Raw genomic sequence first — 18,076 nt, 5'->3', positions numbered from 1 at the left:
GCCCCAATCCCCTTTGACTGTTTTTTTTTCTCTAAAGCTGGTGACCCTCTCCAGAAACAGAATATACAATATGACATGTATTTCTGGGTCAGAGACTTTATGATGAACATTCTCTGCAAAGTGTTGTGCAAACTGTGTTGGTATTTTACAAACTTAGTCTAAGAAATACATTTTACGGACGTTTAGCAGCAACCTACCTCACACAGCAAAGAAATCAATGAGTGGCAGAACGAGGCTTGAAATATTAAAGACATTTTAAAAACGAGGCTTGGTGTAATGCAAAGCATGCACGTGACTTGAAGACTAAATGAGTGACTGGTAGCAAAAATGAGAACTGGAACGCAAATACTAATGCTTCCCGTATTTGGAACGCAAACTCTGAACACGCATGCGCGGGACGCAACCCAATAGCAGGGCTTGGAACGCGGAAGTGTTGTGACACGCGGATAGGGAGTGACTAGCAGGTAATATGAAGGCAATAGTTGCGATGCTGAAGCTAGAAGAGACTCAAAAGGGTTCGGAGATGGGGGGTTTGGAGTCTGCTCTGCTGTCAGTGTTCACATATGAAAGTTTGGTCCATGCAGTATCTGGAGCGGTGGTGAGTATGAAAAGAGAATGTTATGCTAATCAGGCATGTTGAGTAATGAAGTGTGAGTAAATATACAGTGATGTGTAAATAAACAGTGTGTGTGACTGCACGTACATCATGTAGTGGCAAGAACCCATAGGCGCCCGGGCAAAAGCTGCTTCTATCATAACGTGGCCCTCATTTTCTTTTAGCCTGTCATGTCTTTGCCACTAGGATTCTTCTACAATACATGGGAACACGTTCATTTCACTAGCAATACATGGGAGTCTATCAGTATAACGTAGCCATTGATACAATGCTGCACCTTCATTTTTAAAGGAACAGTTCAGTGTGAATATAATAACTGGCTAAATAGATAGGCTGTGCAAAATGTATAAAGGCTCGAGTGACTGGATGTCTAACATAATAGCCAGAACACTACTTCCTGCTTTGCAGCTCTCTAACTCTGAGTTAGTCAGCGACTTGAAGGGGGGCCACATGGTACATTTCTGTTCAGTGAGTTTGCAATTGATCCTCAGCATTCAGCTCAGATTCAAAAGCAAAAGATATGTCAGATGTGACCCCCCCCCCTCAAGTCTCTGATTGGTTACTGTCTGGTAACCAGTCAGTGTAAATCTAGAGAGCTGAAAAGCAGGAAGTAGTGTTCTGGCTATTATGTGAGACATCCAGTCACTCCAGCCTTTATACTTTACATTTTTGGCTAACTAACTATATTAGAAACATTTTTTATTTTGCACAGCCTGTCTATTTACCCAGTTTTTATTTTTACACTGAACTATTCCTTTAATAGTCAATGTGGTCCTCTCTTGCCTTCCTTTCTACCCAACCTCACATTTCACTGCTTACAGGGGACAGACAGACCAGTAACTGTACAGCCACTTATAAGCCTTCCTTTCTGTATTATTATTATTATTATTATTATAGTTACAGTGTCATTGTCCCATCATACCAAAAGATCATTTTCAAGTGAACTTTGTGTCTTAAAGCACAAATGCCCTTAAACTATTCCTGTCTCTGCATTAAGTTGCTTATATTGTGTTGTTTACCCCATAAAGGCAAAGGCCTGGTCATGATGCAGCTACGACATGGTGGTTCAGTCACTCCCATTATCAGACTCATTCTCTCCCTTTCTGTCCATAATTGTCTGAATTCCCCTCAGTGTTGAGCACACATACACAATATGTTGTTGGGGTAACAGTAAGTGAAAAATCATGATTAGAAAATCCAGCTTGAAGGGCTGCAGTATTTACATTTGGATTGATGTCCATCCCAGGTAATGTTTTTTGTACTATGTTATCCAGTTAAACAGTACAACCTTATACCACTTTTGTTATGCTTCAGATCAACATGTCCATCCCAGCAAACGGTGTTCATTAGAAGTGTCCCTGTGATACTATAACTGTATGAAAACGCTTGTATTTATATCTAATTAAGTCTTTAATGCAAAATTCGGTAAGAAGCCACAGCTGGACAGTGTAAGAGTTCCTGTGATTGATGGTCGACTTGTGCCTAAGTAGTTTCTTTTTATTTTCTCATAAAGACCAGTAATAGCTGGACAACAATTAACTCCCATCATTTGCATTGTTTAATGAGTTAGATCATCTTTTGAGTAGTCACCGTCGCCATCACAGGGGAATCCATGGGGTTGTATTTCCTGCCTGCGAATTCTGAACCAACAGGTATCAGTGGAAAGTGCACTCTAGCAAGTGAGAAGTTCTTTATCCATATTTTAACGATTAAGGAGGCTTAGATATAAGTGTACAGTTACAAGCTTTCTCATTTAAAGCTTTTTATTGGTCCCTCCCCCAAAAAAAAAATCTCATCCTCCTCCCCTGGAGCACTCAGTGGTGATTCACCCCATGTAGAGCGACGAGCTGCCTTACAGTTATGCTCTTCCTTCTTTTTTTTAGACAAATTACTAAACGGCCTTACAAGAACAAGGAATTCTACAAAGGAAACTTAGTTTTATGGTTATATGTATATATAATTTCCATTTTCATGGAATACTCTATAGACTGAACCTGATCCACTGAGTTATCTATATCCTATCTGGGGCAGTAAATAGTTTTCGCTCTATTGGGGTTCATCAGTGTAGTGCAGGGCTTTCTTGATTAGCATATGTAGAGCCAGGGAAGTGATGAGCCTTAATAAGGGTGAAACTGGTCTGTAGTTAGAATCTGATCAGAATTTACCAGGCAGTTGTGTCTGATATAAATGTATGATAACTGTGCATTTGCTGTTTATAGGCAAGAGACTGCTGATTGTCCAATACAAGCTATATAATACCCAAGAGTCCATGAATATCTGTAACCTGTAAATTATATTGTTATAAGCAGTGCTTAGTGATGCCATAAGTGATAATGTCTGTGATTTAATTTGTCACTTGACTCATTGAAACTTGTGTATTAAAATAAATAAAGTAACCCTGTGGTAAAATCTAAGGATTTTAAAAGTCACCTTGGAGTTCCACAGCCCTTATAAAAGAACTTGGCCTGTGGTCTTGTTCTTTTATATGGCCATTGAACTCTCTGTAACTTTGTAATACACTGTATTGTTATATTTTACAATAGTGTTTACATTATTTACTCTATAAATGGAGCTCAGTGATGTCATGTTTGTTACAACTCACTGAAACTCAACTCACTGATACTCATGTATCATGAAAATAAAATAATGCACCCCTTACTGTAAAATATGAAGATTAGAAGTCACCTAAGAGTTATGACTTCCTTTACAACAGGGAGTGCATTATTCTCAATATAGTGATCAGTAAGAAATTTATTGTCTGATACCCATGAAACATGTTTGCAGTATCACATGGCCCTGATATATCACTGCCCTTTACATTAAAGGAGTTGTTCACCTTTTGAATTAACTTTTAGTATGATGTAGAGATTTCTGAGACAATCTAGTTTGCTAGGTCCCAAATTACCCTAGCAACCATGCATTGATTTGAATGAGAGACTGAAATATGAATGGGGGGGGGAATTGAATAGAAAGATGTCATCAAAAGTAGCAATAACAATAAATGTATAACCTTACAGAGCATTGGTTTCTTTCGATGGGGTCAGTGACCCCCATTTGAAAGCTGGAAAGAGTCAGAAGAAGTTGGCCAATACTTCAAAAACTATAGAAAAATAAATAATGAAGACCAACTTGCTTAGCATTGGCCATTCTATTACATACTTAAAGTTAACTTAAACATGAACCGCCCCATTAATTATCGTATAATCTCGCCACCTTTTGGTAAAATTTCCACCGGTCGGTGGAGGGGGCGGGAACAAAAGAGTGGGCCGTGACGTCAAATAGTGCGGAGCCATGGTGGCCGATTGGCCAGAAGCCGGCAAAAAGGTGAGTTTTGACCAGACTGGGGGCAGGCCACGGCCTTTTGTTAAGTGTATTGCCGGTAAATTTGTAATATTGGCCCCTGCCTTGGCAGGCGTTTTGCCGGGTGGCAACCCTACCTATGCCTTTGCCTATGGGTTTGACATGCTAAATAACAAGATAATGAGACATAGCACTGCCTTGTGGGAACTTGCTTAAGGGGAGGGGATAGCCAGAACAGGAAACTTGCATTTAAATTCCGTCATCCCCATCTAAATACGAGATGTGGAAATCAAGCCTTTTCATTAATTTATTTTATTTCATTGTTAGTAGAAGTGACAGCTCCAGATCTCCCCTACATCTGATATTGCCTTGTGCAGCTCCTATCTGTGCAGCCACAGACTTACCGGGCGGTCAGCCTCCAGATTCCCAGCTATAATCACATTCCACTCAAACAGACCAAGCTGCACTTCAGTTAAAGTTTTTATGATTTTAATTCCTAAATTACATTGTTTACACTGCAAATAATTCACTCTACAATATAAAATTTCATTCCTGAACCAGCAAGTGTATTTTTTTAGTCGTAATATTGGTGTGTAGGCAGCCATCTCAGGTCATTTTGCCTGGCCATGTGCGTTCAGAAAGAGCCAGCACTTTAGGATGGAACTGCTTCTGGCAGGCTGTTGTTTCTCCTACTCAATGTAACTGAATGTGTCACAATGGGACCTGGATTTTACTATTGAGTGCTGTTCTTAGATCTACCAGGCAGCTGTTATCTTGTGTTAGGGAGCTGTTATCTGATAACCTTCCTATTGTTCTGTTGTTAGGCTGCTGGGGGGGGTGGGAAGGGAGGGGGTGATATCATGCCAACTTGCAGTAAAGAGTGACTGAAGTTTATCAGAGCACAAGTCATATGACTGGGGGCAGCTGGGAAACTGACCAGATCTACATCACCCCTATGAAACTCTTTCAAATGGGGAGACAGATGGATGACTCCTGTTTCCAATGTGGGCAAACCAATGCAAACCCTTTTCACATGATCTGGTCTTGGCCACCAAAAGCCAACTTTTGGCAAAATATCATTAACCTAGAGTTCCCTTGTATAACATCAGCCAGAATTTGCCTTTTGGTTATTTTAGAGTAGACCATATTATCCCCACCAATTACACCTGCAACTGGTCTCTAGTATTCTACTCTAGAAAAGACATTGGCATGCACTGGATGAGAACAACCCTACCCAGTGTTTGCTTATGGCAAGAACTGGTTAATAAAGCAATTCCTTATTAAACTCACTTCAGAAACCAGGGGTAGCACAAACAAATTTGAACAGATCTGGTCACCATGGTTGGATTTAGGGCTTTAAATGAAAACTATACCCCCAAAATGAACACTTAAGCAACAGATAGTTTATATCATATTAAGTGACATATTAAAGAATCTTACCAAACTGGAATATATATTTAAGTAAATATTGCCCTTTTACATCTCTTGCCTTGAACCACAATTTCGTGACTCTATCTGTGCTGCCTCAGAGATCACCTGACCAGAAATACTACAACACTAACTGTAACAGGAAGAAGTGTGGAAGCAAAAGACACAACTCTGTCTGTTAATTGGCTCATGTGACCTAACATGTATGGTTTGTTGGTATGTTTGTGAGTACAGTGAATCATACGATCCCAGGGGGCGGCCCTTATTTTTTAAAGGGCAATTTTCTATTTATGATTACCCAATGGCACATACTACTAGAAAAGTATATTATTATGAAAATGGTTTATTTACATGAAGCAGGATTTTACATATGAGCTGTTTTATGCAATATCTTTTTATAGAGACCTACATTGTTTGGGGGGTATAGTTTTCCTTTAACAATGTTATAATACTCTTTTCTGTACCATTTTCTAAATACTGCAGCAATGCTGATGACTGATAATACCTTCTATTAACAAAAGAATTATGACCTATAAAAAAGAAATGGAGGCCTGATTAATGTAAAATGAGACTAAAGTACGCACATTGATTTCCATGTATATTCTGGCAATGGTACCAGTGTATCCAGTCCATACACGGTGATTGCCTGAGTACTGGTAAAGCAAATGGAGTCGCTCATTATACTCCTACAGCCAGGAGATTTTTTGGGGGCTTGTTTGTGGCTGTTCATTCACTCGAAATTCAGAGGTGATTCTCCATGTCTAGTCTCCAAAGTTTAGAACAATGCTGTCCAACTCATTCCATATTGTGGGGCAACTATATGACATATAGCAGGTTGGATGGCTGGATTCAATTAAAATGATGTGAAGTCTGTGAAGCCTTTGGGCCGACTGGATGCCATAAAATACCACCATTTGAACATTGCTCTGTCCCATTGCTTTATTGGTATTACAGCCCTCAACAACAAAAGCTTTTGGCCTGAGATCATTGGGTGGCAATGCACCAGTATTGATAATACAATCCCCTTCTCTACCTTAGAACCTCCATTATCCTTCTGGTCACAGCCTTCATTATCTTTGGTAAAGCTGATCAGTAGTGGGTCATTCTCAGTCAGTGAGCCATCAGTGTGACATGGCAATACATCAAGGGGCACATTTACTTAGCTCGAGTGAAGGAATAGAATAAAAAAAACTTCGAATTTTGAATGATTTTTTGGGCTACTTCGACCTTCGACTACCATCGAACGATTCAAACTAAAAATCGTTCAAATATTCGACCATTCGATAGTTGAAGTACTGTCTCTTTAAAAAAAAAAACTTCGACCCCCTACTTCGCCACCTAAAACCTACCGAAGTGCAATGTTAGCCTATGGGGAAGTTCCCCATGGGCTTTTTAATGTTTTTTAGGTCGAAGAAAAATCGTTCAATCGATGGGTTAAAATCCTTCGAATCGAAGGATTTAATCGTTCGATCGAACTATTTGCGCTAAATCCTTTGACTTCGATATTCGAAGTCGAAGGATTTAACTTCAACCCTATGTAAATCTGCCCCCAACTGTCCTTTTCTCAGGTCCTATTGAACTGATTTCTGCAGGTCTACCTTGTGGTCCTATTGACCCGGATAATAAATGTTTCTGTTGTATGAACAGCTACAACCCCCATGATATTCATATCTCTCTATCTGTTTCCCAGGGCAGTGTAGCTGCAATGACTCTCTTCTATCCACTGGACACTGCACGGCTCAGGCTGCAAGGTAATAACAGATGGGTTTCTTGGGCTGCTTGAGTTCAAGAAAACAAATTAACAAAGAAATTACCTGTATATCACTATGACCCAGTGTCCTTCCCTTATCTCTGCTTCTGCACATTCCTGGCACATCACAAATGTTTCTTCCCTTTTGGATTGTTCGGTTTATCTACAGTTATGTACGATATTTGTAGTAGGTGAGGTTTAAAAATTGCATATGGAGAGGTTCAGATGGAGGTTTTTTGCCTTTCTTTGTGGAGGTTAAACTTGTACATGAGATCCTGGGAAAAGGAAGAAGCCCCTCCATATGTTTACATACACTCCCTTAAACACCTCTCCTCCCATGTCTACTCTTCCAGCCTGACCATCTTTTCTTCAATACTCCGACCATCCATATTGTAAGGTTACTGGAACATGTAAATAATCAGGGACCGTTTTAAAGAAATCCAGTAAGAAAGCTGCATGTTTGCATTTAAATTCAATTTGAATACATCTTTTTTGCCATAGCAAATGCCTCACCAAGCTCTTCCATAAATACCAGAAGGATTTTAGAGAGTGGCCTTAAAATTGATGAAAGCAGGAATAATACTCTTGCATAGTCATTGATGTTAGGGATGCACCGAATCCAGGATTCGGTTCGGGATTCGGCCTTTTTCAGCAGGATTCGGCCGAATCCTAGTGCCTAAATTATGGGCAGGTAGGGAAATCAGGTGACTTTTTGTCACAAAAGAAGATTTTTTTCCACTTTTTCCTTTCCTGACCCTAATTTGCATATGCAAATTAGGATTCGGTTCGGTATTCGGCCAAATCTTTCACCAAGGATTCGGGGATTCGGCCGAATCCCAAATAGTGGATTCGGTGCATCCCTAATTGATATTACAGGGCAACCCTTTTGAAATATAAAAAACAACAAAACTTGTATAAAGGTGATATCTTTATTGGCTAACTAATATAATCATAGCAAGCTTTCAGAACATTTTAGTTCCTTTTTCAAGCTGATTACAATAAAGCTGTGCTGTTCTCTGGTATAAATACAACATTCAGCTCATGGGTCAAATGACCAACAACAAGAAATATCAATGTATGTGTAAGGTGTCAAAGTCATTTACGAGGGGATCTGCAGATAAGGTACAAGATAATGTGGGTCAAAGAGGCTGAGTGTAAATTAGGGCTGAATTATTGGAGTGTAGACTCAAAGGAATTCCATATGATCTCTTAAGGTGGCCATAGACTCAAAGATCCGCTCGTTTCCCCGATATGCCACTAAACTGCATGGCTTTATCGGGGGTAATTCGAACGTTCGGTCGTATGGCCGAACGATCGAATTACGATGCGCCAAGCGGCTCCGACGGGTCGGTCGGGTAAAAATCCGACCTTCCCGATCGATATCGTGGCCAGATATCGATCGGGAAGACCCGTCGGAAGCCCCCATACACGGGCAGATAAGCTGTCAAATTGGTCCAATGACCGATATCGGCAGCTTTATCTGCCCGTGTATGGCCTCCATTAGTCCATATCCAGACGTGTTGGTATTTCTGACCTGGTGCAGTCCTTTCTTAGTCCACATAATTAGCCATAAATCCAAGACCCAGGTTTAGTCCATTCTTCAGAGAATTGAAAGTTTCCATTAATTTGTATTCCCACACTTTTCTTCTATTGTCTGTTTTAAAGTTGCTCTTAAGAACCGAAATGAGTCATTGATATTTATAGCACTATTAAAGCTTGGCTGATCAGATCATATGAATAAATGCAGAGTCCTTTTCATACGTGAGCAACTGTCAGTTCTCTCGTTTGTCTTTTATTCCAGTGGATGACAAGAGGAAGTCCCGTTCCACCCCGGCCGTACTGCTAGAGATTATGCGAGAGGAGGGACTGTAAGTCTGTTTCTTGTAGCTCTCTCATTGTAATTGTCTAATTGTATTATTTTTTTTATTTCAGTTTCAGGGCAATGTACAATTTTAATACTTCCCCTATAATGAATTTTGTAACAACAGTGCCACCTGCTGATCAGTTCCTGTAACTGTCAGAGATACCTGCAGAAGCTTATACCTTTGCTCAGGAAAAAGATCAGAAGCCTCACATGCCCTTTCCTTTCATCGCTTTCCTGAGCAGAGAAAGAAGGAAGCTGCAGTAGATGTTCTGATTCTGTGCGGCTTTGCTTGAATCTAATGAAAGAGTACAGGTATGAGACCTGTTATCTAGAATGCTTGGGATCTGGGATTTTCCAGATAAAGTATTTTTCCGTCATTTGGATTTTCATACCTTAAAGGACAAGGAAAGGCAAAAAAATAAAACCCCATTTTTACTTTCTTTAATGAAAAAGAAACCTATCTCCAATATACTTTAATTAAAAAATGTGTACCGTTTTTATAAGAAACCTGACTGTATGCAGTGAAATTCTCCCTTCATTTACTGCTGTGGATAGGAATTGTCAGACGGTCCCTAACTGCTGAGCAGGGAAACAATCATACTTATGAACAGCAGGGGGAGCCCCCGCCTTACTTCCCAGCCATGCAGAACTCAAGCAGCTTTGTTTATGACGATCCCTAAGCAGCCCAGGCCACACTGAGCATGTGCACAGTCTTAAGTCTTGCAAAGATGCTTAACAAAGTTACAAGATGGTGACCCCCTGTAGCCAACTTTGAAAGCATAAATTATGTGTTTGATTAGGCTTGTGGTGCAGTAAATTGATGTTTATGTTTAGTATACAAAATACAGCATTTCTAGCCTTATTCTATTTTAGACTTTACATGCCCTTTAAGTCTACTAGAAAATCATGTAAACATTAAATAAAACCCAATAGACTGGTTTTGCTTCCAATAAAGTAACACTAGCTTTGTTTGGATTTACAAATCTATATCATGTTTTATTATTACAGAGAAAAAGGAAATCATTTTTAAAAATGTGGATTATTTTATTCTAATAGAGTCTATGGGAGATAGCCTTCTGTAATTCAGTGTTTTCTGGATAACGGGTTTCCGGATAATGGATCCCATACCTGTACTTATAATTCAGTATTCACAGAGATGCACCTGATCCAGGATTGAAACTTTTTCAGCAGGATTCAGATTCGGGCGAATCCCAGTGCCTGGACGCACTGAATACAAATGCTAAAAATCATGTGACTTTTTCGTCGCACAACAAGGAAGTTTGCATGTGGATTCGGTTGAATGTTTTGTGAAGGATTCAACCGAATCCTAAAATAGTGGTTTTGATACAGTATTAAAGGAACATTTACATAGAATATAACTGTAATGAATCTATCCTGCTTCTCACCTGTATTTTCTTCTTTGCAGAGTGGCTCCATATCGAGGTTGGTTCTCGGTTATCTCCAGTCTCTGCTGCTCCAACTTTGTTTATTTCTACACTTTCAACAGCTTGAAAGCCTTGTCCATAAAGGGAAGTGCTCCGACCACGGGCAAGGACCTTACCATTGGCTTCATTGCTGGTAATGATCTGTTCATCCCATGACACATACATCTCCCATACAGAACATACATCTTACAGCCCTTTTAATTAGTTCACCTCCCTTTATCTGTCTTGTTAAATATTCTGTTGCGAGTTTCTTTCTTGAATTCCATCAAAATTTTTTATTTTTTCTGTCTTATCGATTCATCTGTCCTCATTTTCATAGGCCACTGCATTTCTAGCTCTTGATTTTGTTTGTATTTTGTCTTGGTTAGGGGTTGTAAACGTGCTGCTAACAACACCGCTCTGGGTGGTGAATACGAGGCTGAAGCTGCAGGGGGCCAAGTTCCGCAGTGATGATTTTGTCCCAACAACATATACAGGAATATTCGGTGAGAAGGACATGAAATTTTACTCACTACAGGATGGGGTCTCTGTGTAATGGCCCCTTCCCTACCATGTACTGTAGGCTGAACAATATGAATAATAATGCAATGACACATTTGTTTATTCCAGCCATTAGCCATACAGTTCTACATTATTACTCAGTGTCATCCCCTGGCATTACATTCAGTAATTTCTCCCTCCTTGCTCTGCACTCCACTAAGGGGCAGATTTATCAAGGGTCGAATTCAAAATTTACATTTTCCAAAAAAATTTTATGGTCCAAACTGTCAAATTCAACTAGGGAGTTATTCAAATTCGAGTAGGGAGTTTATTGAAAAGGGTAGCGGTACACTACGAAGACTTGAAGTGTGTCTGTAAAGGATAGAATGCGCTGATAGTATAATAACGTTAAGAAGGGGGTGTGATCAATTGAAACTCTCACATTCAGTTAGCTGGCGCTTAAGCAGGAAAACATATGCAGGATCCTCCACCTGATTATGCCTGTCAGGTAAAAGCTATATATAGTGAAGTATAGCAAGGGACCGTAGATCAGCCCACACTTAGAATGTACTTACAGAATAGCAGGTATCGAGTCACATATCAGACCGTTTTTTTCCTTCATCGATCCTTCTCTGCTAGTTGTAGTTGGAGCGTTGCGTGATGCGGTCTACCCACTTGGGTCCTAATTCCAAAATGGTTCCTGTCTCCAAGCGCAGAGTTTGGAGAGCGCTTGGAGACCGGATTGATCACACCACCTCCCCTTTCTTAATGTTATTATACTATCAGCGCATTCTATCCTTTACAGACACACTTCAAGTCTTCGTAGCGTACCGCTACCCTTTTCAATAAATTCTGACCTTTGGGACAAGTGGATCCCGTAAACTGAGTCAGTGCTACATCGAAGTGACCCTTTTTGCACCGAGCGCAGAGTTCAACCATTTCCTATTAATTACTTGACTAGGGTGTTATTCAAATTTGATTTGAGTTTTTAAAAAAAAAAATTGAATTTGATTTTTTCGAGATTTATCATACTCTGGCCCTTTAAGAACTCGAATTTTGACTATTCGCCACCTAAAACCTGCCAAATTGCAGCCTTCAATTGCAGTTTTTTTTGGAGAAAAAGACTCAAATTGAGTTTTTAAAATTCAAATCGATTCAAGTTTTCGGGTCGAACCTATTTGATTTTTATAATAAATTTCAATGAGTGGAATTTTTAGGTCATAGGATTTTATAAAAACTCGCGTGAAGTCAAACCTTGATAAATGTGGGAATGCAAGTGACCTTAAAACTGTCTGCTATTGAAGTGTGTGTAATAGTAAAAGACTTCCTATAGCCTTGTTTGATGCATTGCAAATCTGGTCACTTATACAGTCACTCGATGACTATGATGCAGGGATGATAAATGCATGCATTCTGATGAAGATCTGCTTTCTCTTAGATGCCTTTCAAAGAATCCTGCGGGAAGAGGGTGTCATGGCTCTCTGGAATGGAACCTTCCCTTCTCTCCTGCTAGTCTTCAACCCGGCCATCCAGTTCATGTTCTACGAAGCATTAAAGCGTCAGCTTCTGAAAGGCCAGACAGAGGTGAGTATCCCCTGCTTTGCTAGAACAGCATTTTATCAACCAGTAAACCCAATGATAATCATATTCACCGGGGACCCACTATGGGGGTTATTTATCAATGTCCGAATGATTGCAATATTTTCTGCTACAAACTCCACTCGGGTTTTTTACGCTTATTTATTAGTACATTTTCCTGAAAATTTGTTTTGCTGGAAAATAAATCAGATTTTGACTATTTTTTTTAATCTGATTTTCAAAAAAATTTCGGATTTTTCACCCGAAAACGTCGCTTTTTGCCCGAAAACTTCGGGGTATTGCACGAAACCCAGCGCACGTCATTGGGACTTCTCCCGTTGACTTATATGCAACCTCGACAGGTCTGAGATGCCAGATTTTCTGATTCTGACTTTTCCATCAGGGTTTAATAAATTCCAAAAAATGTGCTAATTTTTCATAATTTTTGCATTTGGAGTTTAGTAAATAAGCCCCTGAGATCATTGGCTTTCGTGGATGCTATTTTGGAGCAATTGTATATGTGGCATTTGGCTATGTTACCTCTCCTCAATTTGTTTAGAACTAAAATGTTGTCATTTCTTTGTCTGTATTTCCTGAAAGCTGACAGCGATGGAGGTGTTTGTGATTGGTGCTATTGCGAAGGCCATTGCCACAGCATTGACATACCCACTGCAGACTGTTCAGTCAGTACTGAGGGTAAGTAACTCGTTCAACGACTGCATGACCGTGCTGAATGCTCATTGGCTGGCAGTATGTATTGAGGCTCCTTCTATAATAAACTGCTGCTCGTTACGGATATACATTTTTTGTTTTGCAGTTTGGACAAGAGAAACGAAATCCAGAGAAGCGGCCTCTAGGAAGTTTGCGCCGTGTCATTTATCTCCTTCAGCAAAGGGTTAAGTAAGTCAATTGTGTTCCTGCCCCAAGGCCCAAGCCATATGTGGTTATTTGTTTAGTTAGACTGGGTAATGTGCATTAGACTAATACTTAGATATGGACTGAATTTGGGATGGAAGTCTACCAAATACCCAGGACACGCTCCGCTTTGACCCACAGAGCTTATAACAAGGCCACAGATACATAAAGCTTATTTGTTGTATTCAGGCAGAGGGTCACTATTAACAGACAATATGGTGGTGCCATGTTGTTGTTTGGCATGGTGTGGACCTGGCTACAGAAGCAGCCATTTATATTGCTATGCCACAAATCCTTGACACCAGTTTACAGTATATGGTAAATGCCTTCTCAATTCCCAGTAGCACAAACCCCCAAAGCTAGGGCTAGACAATTGTGGAGAAATGCTTTTGGTCCCCCCATCGCTCCTGTTCTGCCTGCACCAGGAAGCTTTGTCTCTGCTCGAGTCCTGCATTGGATTTCAGCGTGGAACGTAACATTTTGCATTTAGAACCGAAATCTGCAGTAACTGAAAAACAGAATGGGGGCAGTGGATTGTCAGCCATGTAGCGTGGCCCTAGCCAACGGCTAGAAAGAGAATAACATGCCTGTAGAAATATAACAACATTTAGAGGATCCTCAGTCAATATAAGGTTCCATTAGTTATGGCAAAACATTAGTGTGTAGGTTTGATGTGCACTGATCCAGGTGTTCTTTTCCAGGCGCTGGGGAATATTGGGCCTGTACAAAGGATTGGAAGCAAAGCTTTTACAGACTGTACTAACTGCTGCTCTCATGTTCCTGGTGTACGAGAAACTGACCAGCCTCACATTCAGGCTTATGGGCTTAAAAGGCTGATTTGGACAGTGTTTCTGTTGATGGAAAGACTGTGCTCCTATTTTGGAACAGGATTTGTGGGTTTCCCTAAACTGAGCTCCTGTGACGCTAAGGATCTATATTTGAAGCCTCATTGTCTTCCCAAACAAATGCCAAAAATATTATATTTAATGACAGTAATACAATCCTCTGTTGAACGCAGCCGCGTGATGTTCTCCTGTATTTGCAATACTCCAGAGAATAGATGCATGAGTGCAGGCGCAATTCTGCTGTGTTCGCACACAGTATTGTGATATATGCAAGCGATGTCCTTTTAAATCCATGCAAAATAAACCATATAGATATTATTGTATGTAATGTACCCTAGTGGTGGTTATTGAGGTTTTTGTTGTTGCAAACAAGCTCTCTATAACTTCACAGACAGAGAGATGTTATTTTACTGTACTTTGACAGTTTTAACTCCCCTTTCATTCTACTACTTTTCCACTTTTATCTCTGAAAACACCCTAACACCCACCAGCAACACAGCCTGAGAATCAGCACCTACCAGGCACATTGTGTTAAATCTCACAAGTATGGAGTTCAGTGCTGAGATCTGCTCATTGTGCCTGCATTTGGCCATGACGGTGCTTCCAGGAGCAGGCACAGGACAGTGCTTATGTAAGAGTAGGGAGCTAAATCTCTGTTTATCCACAGGCTGAGAATCAACCCACTGTTGCCATGGCCTAAAGCTTCATTTAGCAGTAAATTGGGTGCATTTTTGATACACTGAAAAAAAGGGTTTTCTACTCACGGAAAATCCTTTTCTAGTAGGCCCGAACTGTCAGTGCAGACGTCAGAGTTTCGTTTTGATTCACCTCTGGAGGCAGGACAGAAAGATTGATGCCTCTTGGCTCCTCCTCCTCCTTGATATATGAGTTGGCTCCACCATCTTCAATCAGTTCGTTTGTAAAGCTTAGTTGGTGGAGATAGAAGTTTAGAAGGAAGTCAAGTGACAAAAGTATAGCGAGCAAGAAGGTCCCTATGCCCACACTTAAATCAGCCTGGGTGGGACTTACTGCACTGACAGTTTGGGCCTACTAGAAAAGGATTTTCCAGTGAGTAGAAAACCTTTTTTTCTCTAGTCGGCCCTCCTGTCAGTGCAGACGTCAGGTGATGTCCAAAAGCCGTCCCTCTCATTGGGTGGGTAAGTGCATAGTCTCTCTGCTCAACTACTGTGCTGCTGCTGCTTGCAGAACTTTCCTGCCAAACATGGCCATTTGAGCAGCAAAAATATTTAACTTGTAAGTGGCTGCTTTGCAGATCTGCTCTGGTGTTGCCAAGTTCTGTAGGGCCCAAGATGTGCTCAGTGCCCTAGTAGAATGAGCCTTCACAGAGAAGGGTTGGGGTGTTTGTTTTTGATCATAAGCAGAGTTGATTGTTTCCACAAGCCAACGAGCTATCGTACACTTAGAGACTGCTTGTCCCTTGGTTGCTCCTGCGTAAGACACCAAGGGACAACAGTCTCTAAGCGTATGATTTTGATCGCTTTAAATATATTTGGACCGCTCGCACTACGTCTAGTTTGTGTAGCTGGCCCTCCTTGTCATTTGCTGGCCGTGGACAAAATGATGGTAAAATAATATCTTAATTTAAGTGAAAGCTAGATACTACTTTTGGTAAAAATTCTGGAATAGTTCTTAGCACTACCTTATCCTCATGGATCACAAGCCAGGGCTCCTTGTATGAAAGAGCTGCTATTTCGGATACTCTCTTTGCGGATGTTATTGCAATAAGGAAGGCAACCTTGAACGATAGCCACTTTAGCTCACATGTAGCCATCGGCTCGAAGGGTGGTTGCTGTAAGGCTGATAGGACTAATGGTAGGTCCCAGTCCGGTGTCTGATCTCTGACCAGTGGTCTCGTCCTAATGACACCCCTAAAAAAATTATTGTACTGCAGCATCCTCTGCCCAACGTGTATGGGTGAGTGTTGATAGTGCCGAAACATGAGTCTTGAGAGTACGGAGACGTAGTCCCTTCTGGAAACCATCTGTAAGAAATTCTATTACGGATTGAGTGGAGACATGTTCCCAAGGAATCGGACGTTGGTCACACCAGTTCATACTCGATGGTACACTATCGGTAGATGGTTTTCCTGCTTGTAGCAGTAGGTCTATTGCGTTCTGTGAGAAACCCTGTTGTGTCCACCAAAGGGTCTCAACAGCCAGGCCGTCAAACGGAGTAAGGCAAGGTTGGGATGTTTGATGGGGCCCTGAGTGAGTAAGTCTGGACGACATGGGAGTCGCCACGGTCTTGCTGCTGACAACTGTACAAAATCGGAGTACCATACTCTGTTGGGCCAGTCTGGTGCAATGAGAATTACCGTTGCGTTGCTGTGCTTGATCTTCTTGATGATCTGTGGTAATAACGGTAGTGGTGGGAAGGCATATATTAGTTGGAAATCCCAGGGAGTGACTAGGGCGTCTACAAAGGTCGCCCCTGGATCCCATGCCCTGGCACAGTAGGTTGGAACTTTGTGGTTGTGTCTTGAGGCTTCGATCGTAGAACAATCCAAGAAGTACTCGCACACCCTGGCCCTCCCGAAGATAGAGATCCCTGGTGCACAGCAAAATCGAGGAAACGGCAACCTCACGATCCAATGGCAACAAGAAATTCACCGGCACACAGGTAATGCAAGCAGGTTATACCTTGCTAAGGTATAACCTGCTTGCATTACCTGTGTGCCGGTGAATTTCTTGTTGCCATTGTGTCTTGAGGCTAGCATATCTGCCTCTGGCCTTCCCCATCTGTGAGTCAATTGAAGGAATACGTCGTTGTTGAGAGACCACTCGCCGTGGTCTATGGTTGTTCTGCTTAGGTAGTCCGCTTCCCAGTTCTGGACTCCTGGAATAAACACTGCTGATATTAATGGAACTGTCCATTCTGCCCATGACGGGATGCGTGCTACCTCGTTCATTGCCCCCCTGCTGCGAGTTCCTCCCTGTTTGTTGATATACGCCACGGCTGTGGCGTTGTCGGATTGAATCTTGACTGGCAAAGAAGTTAATAGTGGTGTCAATCCCTCTAGTGCTAGGGCGATAGCCCGCAGTTCGAGCACATTGATGGGAAGTTGACTCTCCAGTGGAGACCAAATCCCCTGAAGATTGTTTGCTCTGTAAACTGCTCCCCAGCCTTTGAGGCTGGCATCTGTAGTTACAATCTCCCACTGGGGAAGAGACCAATTGCGGCCTCTTTGTAAATTTTCTGGTGGGGTCCACCATGTCAGTTTTTCGCGTGTTGTTTCCTCTATTGGTATCATTTGTAAATCCTTGTGGTTCTTGTTCCAGTGAGTTAGGAAGTTGTGTTGAAGGGGTCACATGTGGAACCTGGCAAAGGGAATGGCCTCAGGCTGATACCATGAGGCCTAGTAGATGCAGGCAGTCCTCTGCTGACCTCTCTCTCCTTGTTAAAGGAAAACTATACCCCCCAAACAATGTAGGTCTCTATTAAAAGATAGTGAGTAAAACAGCTCATGTGTAAAACCCTGCTTCATGTAAATGAACCATTATCATAATAATATACTTTTTTAGTAGTATGTGCCATTGGGTAATCCTAAATAGAAAATTGCCATTTTAAAAAATAAGGGCCTCCCCCTGAGATCGTAAGATTCACTGTGTAAACATACAAACCACATGTAAGGTCACATGAGCCAATTAACAGACAGAGTTCTGCCTTTTGCTTCAACACTTCTTCCTGTTACAGTTAGTGTTGTAGTATTTCTGGTCAGGTGATCTCTGAGGCAGCACAGATAGAGTCACGAAATGGTGGTTCAAGGCAAGAGATGTAAAAGGTTAATATATTATTTATGTAAATATATATTCCAGTTTGGTAAGATTCTTTAAT

The 18,076-nt window shown here is 41.2% G+C and overlaps 1 protein-coding gene across 1 annotated transcript; it reads left to right on the top strand.

Annotated features, from left to right (window-relative positions):
- Positions 1-444: 444 nt before the first annotated feature.
- On the top strand, positions 445-14,545 carry slc25a17.S (solute carrier family 25 member 17 S homeolog). Its single transcript, NM_001094864.2, is given in 9 exon segments — positions 445-598; positions 7,035-7,095; positions 8,896-8,962; positions 10,385-10,536; positions 10,772-10,888; positions 12,322-12,467; positions 13,062-13,157; positions 13,279-13,361; positions 14,078-14,545. Coding segments are annotated over 9 exon segments (933 nt in total). The 5' UTR covers positions 445-523; the 3' UTR covers positions 14,214-14,545.
- The last annotated feature ends 3,531 nt before the right edge of the window (positions 14,546-18,076 follow it).

The sequence above is a fragment of the Xenopus laevis genome, chromosome 4S, assembly GCF_017654675.1.
Source record: "Xenopus laevis strain J_2021 chromosome 4S, Xenopus_laevis_v10.1, whole genome shotgun sequence".
Taxonomy (NCBI): domain Eukaryota; kingdom Metazoa; phylum Chordata; class Amphibia; order Anura; family Pipidae; genus Xenopus; species Xenopus laevis.
This window is presented reverse-complemented; position numbering and strand designations above follow the sequence as displayed.